The sequence below is a fragment of the Neophocaena asiaeorientalis genome, unplaced genomic scaffold, assembly GCF_003031525.2.
Source record: "Neophocaena asiaeorientalis asiaeorientalis breed wild unplaced genomic scaffold, Neophocaena_asiaeorientalis_V1.1 scaffold540, whole genome shotgun sequence".
Classification (NCBI taxonomy): Eukaryota; Metazoa; Chordata; class Mammalia; order Artiodactyla; family Phocoenidae; genus Neophocaena; species Neophocaena asiaeorientalis.
In genome coordinates this window covers 4,868,472-4,872,569 of record NW_020172141.1, presented here as the reverse complement: position 1 = coordinate 4,872,569, position 4,098 = coordinate 4,868,472, and the positions used below count along the sequence as shown (strand labels likewise).

The window sequence follows — 4,098 nt, the reverse complement described above, 5'->3', positions numbered from 1 at the left end:
GCTGTCATCTGTGGAATGGGGTCTGAGAGTGGGGTGGGTGTGCAGAGGGTGTCTTTGCGGCCCTGGCCCTCAGCCTGAGGGTCGAGAGGTGGTGGGCTCACTGAGGCGTCATCACGCGGCACGTGGGTCCCCGAGGCTGTGTCGGGCGGGAGGACCCCTGACCCAGCCTGGCCGCAGGCCCGGCCCCCGTGGAGATCCGCCGGCCCTCGGGGGCCTTGGATGAGGCGGCGGCAGTGCTCAGTGCTGGCCCAGCCTCAGCCCCGGGCCTCTGGGAGCCCCCCTGCCCAGGACCTGGCCCCCACCCCCAGCCCTGGCGACCCCCCAGGCGTGGACGGGATGGAGTACGGGGCTCCTCAGACACTGACCTTTGGGGGACGCGGTTGTGCGTATTTTACTTTTCTTTGGCTCGTGTGTGAGTTCAAAGTAAACGCCACCACCGTGGAACAACTCTTGACTTAAACCCACTAGAGCAAGCTTTAAACTAACCTGAGCGTAACCCTGCCACGTGCTCCATGCTTGTACACGTTTGCACAGATTTTGTTTAGTACAATTTCATATTTGTTTGCAGAATTATCGAATAGTCTTTTTTGGCTAATATTTTTATAACATCGTTCTTATTTAACTGTCTAGTTTTGATAGAATTTACCAGGTCTGGCTGGATTAAGATATTGGCAGCGTCATGTTAGTGGTGTAAATCCTCTTATTTATGGTTTTAACTCTGTAAGAAAATTTAAATAGGAAGAGACAAAAAAAATGCCTTATGGGAAAACTAAAGCAAATTCTTTATAGGAAAACATATGGGAATTTGATTATGCATAAAAGATGTTTATTTAAAAGGAAAAGAAAACTACAACAGTAACAAAAAATCGTAGCCTCCAGTTGCCTTTCCCTTTAACTCCTTTTTTTGGTGGATTACCAAACTGATTGACTTTCAGCCTTTTTGGCTAGATCCTGAGAGAGAGGCTATTTTTCTTACTGATGAACCAACGCGAAGAAAGTTAAAGACAAAAAAAATCTAACATATGAATGTGACTCACCAGGTTTTATCAGCTAACTCCTTTCTGTGACTGAAGGCATGCAGTTAACAAGACTTCGTTTACAGTGGGAACGTGGGAAGGAGAGGCTTCTGGAACCCTGTGTCTGTGACCCCCTCTATCTTACTCCACACTCAGGGTAGAGGTGGGGACAGCGGGGGGGCAGCATGTCAGGGGCAGCCCAGGCTGACAGGGGGAGGGCCCAGGGCTGGCCCTGACCTACGCACCCGCCCTCCAGACACCCGTTGCAACGTAGAAGTAATCATCTCTTACTTGGCAGAGGAAGAAAAATCATTCTCACCCAGAAGAGATTTTTAGCGAACGTGCACTAATCTTACCTCCCTCTCCCCTGCTTTCCTCACCCCGCCCACCACTATATAAAAGTATTAGGTAAGTCACAAATGAAAGACCAGAAGAGACTTGCTTCTCCCCAGGGCAGGGCCATTTCCCCTGAGTCCTGTCTGTCTGGTCAGCCGGCCTGGCGGGCACCTCAGTCTCACTCTACGTGGCGGACGTCTCACCTCTAGCACCAAGGGCAGCTGACAGCTGGGGGTCTCTCCTGGGGGGATGGGGCCCCTCCCCCCTCTCTGGTTCCAGGAGCTCTGACCCTTGGCGCTGGGCACGGGAGGCTGACTCAGAACAGCCTGCTCGGGCCACTCCTGTTGCCATGTAGAAGAGCTCACCCGTGCTCCTCCCTGGGGCTACCCCCAGCCCAGAGCTCCTGCCCGGCCCCTGAGACCTGGGGCTGGACCATGGGCTCCGGAGTCATCCATGAAGGCCCGTCCGGCCTCTCCCAGCAGCCTGGGGGAGGGTGGGGCAGGGCGGGGCTCGGGGCAAGGTGCTCCCCCGGGAGGTAGGGGCCATCCCCCTCACTGGGCACAGGACCACGCTACTGGGGTCACGATTCCCCGTGAGAGGGAGGGGCCCTTCCCGATGGGACTTTAAGGCCCCGACGTCACAGCCAGTGGCCCACCCAGGCCCAGGCAGACTCCCGCCCAGCTCCTGGCTCAGGCCCACCCCCAGGTGCCTCGTCCGTGTTGCCCGTTGCACTGATCATGAAGCCACTGGTGCTGCCACGCGTGTGGGACACATGCCATCAAGCTCCCTCCTGCCGGGCACCGTGGTAGGGGTGTTGCCCAGCCGTTTTCTCAGTCCCAGGGGCGGATGGCCGGTTTGGAACTTGTGTTGACTGTTGATACTTATTTACTGTATAAATATAATTTATCATTTGTATCACGACGTGGTTTCTGGCTGTGTCCTTCCCCTGCCCCCACCCTTATCAATCCGGAGGCATCGGGAGAGGCGCGCTTGGGAGCTGGTTCCTGCCTGGAGTCCAGCTTGGCCTGCGGTTCACAAGGCCACCGACCCGGTCTCAGGGCCTGTGTGAGCCTGAGCGTAGGGAAAGGAGGGGGCTGGGGGCTGCCGGGGGCACAGGCCAAGATCATTACAAGGGAGAGGGAGGGGCTGAGGAAGAGGCTACGTCTCGGGAAGGGCTGTCCGTGTGGTTGGTGACGTGCCGGGGCCACTGGACGAGCAGACAGGTGGTGGAGTCTGTGGTGGACGCGGTGTGGTCTGACAGCCGGGGCGTCGAGGGAGCTGGGACGGGGACACAGGAGATGCTTCTGCGGAGCAGCGGGGCCAGAGCGGGGAGGGAAGGTTCCACGTAAAGAGGGTCAGGATGCTGGGGATTGGCGGACGGTTCCAGAGCGCGCAGTGAGCTGGGGGCCCTGAGTTTATGGGGGAACTGGGACAAAGGCAGGTCCCCGTGACAGCCGGGCAGCGGGTGGTGGCTAAGGTGGGCTCTTCGGGCTGCGGGGCTCCCCTCAAATCCTGCTGCGGGGAGAACCCTGAGCATGCCCGGTGTTCTGGCCAGAGGGCTCCCCGGAAGCTGCCAGTGGGGGTCAGGTGGCCCAGGGGGGCCGAGGGCAGGCGGGGCTCTCCCGCCGTGGCGCTGCCCACCTTGGGGAGGCTTGCAGCCCATCCTCTGGGCTGCCACGGGCCTCTCCATCCAAGGGAGGCTCTGCCCGGCTCGCCTGTTTGGTGGACAAGCTGGTTTTAGGGACGAGCGTGTGGAAGTGTGAGGGCCGCCCAGCCGTGAGCCCGGGATCAAGCGGAGCCCAGGCTCGGCTGCTGGCTTCTGTCCTGGTGCAGCTTCCACCCCGGGCTGTGCCCACCAAGGCCCGCGCCAGCCCCGGGGCCCTGCTCCCAGGTCAGTTGCTGCGGGAAGAGGAGCTGCCCCAGCCTGGGCTCTGTGAAAAGGTAACACTTTATTACACAAACACCGGCCACCCCCGACGCACGTCAGGCAGGTGGGTCGCTGGGCCGTCCCAGGGGGCCGATGCCTTCACCGGGAGAGGCCCTGGGGCGTGCTGGGCCCTGAGACCCCCTGTGTGTCCGGAGGCCCGGTGTCATAGCCCAGCTTCCTCATGTCCTTGGTCACCACGTTGAAGAGGAGAGTGACGAAGCCCTGGGAGCGGACGCGGGTCACTGAGGACAGAAGGGCAGCGTTAGCTGGGCCCACGCCCCTCACCGGCAGAAGGGGCTGCGGTGGGGACGGGGGACGGACAGACGTGGCAACCCCTCCGGGCTGGGCCCTGCCCCCACATCTGTGTGCTGGCGGGTCCCTGGCATCCAGCCATCTGATTGCGGGGGGCCCACCTGGTCCCACCTGCCCGGGGGATGGGGGGGTCAAGTTTTACCTTCCCGGCCTTCCCCCTGAGCCACCACCTTGGGGTCTGTGTACTCGGGCCGCCGTCCCATGAACCAGCTGGGAAGATAGGAGACAGCCTGAACCCAGACAGAAATCCCAGAAACGTGACAGCAGCCGAGGTGTGGAAGGCGGGGCCCTGGGACAGTGTGATTCCCCATCCTCCTGGGGAAGGAGGGCCCCAACCCAGAGCCCAACAACCAGCCTTGGGGTGGGCAGAGGAGCCAGATCTGGGCTCTCCACTGTCCTATGAACAGAGCAGGACCCAGAATGTCACTTCCGTTTCTGAGCACCAGTGTTCTCACCTTAATGGGGACGTGATAATGGTCCCCTACCCATGGGGCTCCAGCCACAAAG

At 60.2% G+C, this 4,098-nt stretch overlaps 2 protein-coding genes across 4 annotated transcripts in view; one reads left to right on the top strand and one right to left on the bottom strand.

Moving 5' to 3' along the window:
- Positions 1-1,707, top strand: part of EPN2 (epsin 2) — a 79,032-nt gene extending 77,325 nt beyond the window's left edge. The window contains exons 13-14 of the mRNA XM_024752739.1: positions 178-341; positions 1,632-1,707. Coding sequence (XP_024608507.1) covers positions 178-341; positions 1,632-1,707 — 240 coding nt within the window. The remainder of the gene's footprint in view (positions 1-177; positions 342-1,631) is intronic.
- Positions 1,708-3,282: 1,575 nt separating this feature from the next.
- B9D1 (B9 domain containing 1) overlaps positions 3,283-4,098 on the bottom strand; it is a 10,071-nt gene continuing 9,255 nt past the window's right edge. For all 3 annotated transcript variants that reach the window (XM_024753319.1, XM_024753330.1, XM_024753338.1), the window contains 2 exons: positions 3,734-3,801; positions 3,283-3,521 (listed from right to left, as the gene is read on the bottom strand). In XM_024753319.1, the coding sequence (XP_024609087.1) occupies positions 3,379-3,521; positions 3,734-3,801 (211 nt within the window). In that variant the 3' untranslated portion in view covers positions 3,283-3,378. The remainder of the gene's footprint in view (positions 3,522-3,733; positions 3,802-4,098) is intronic.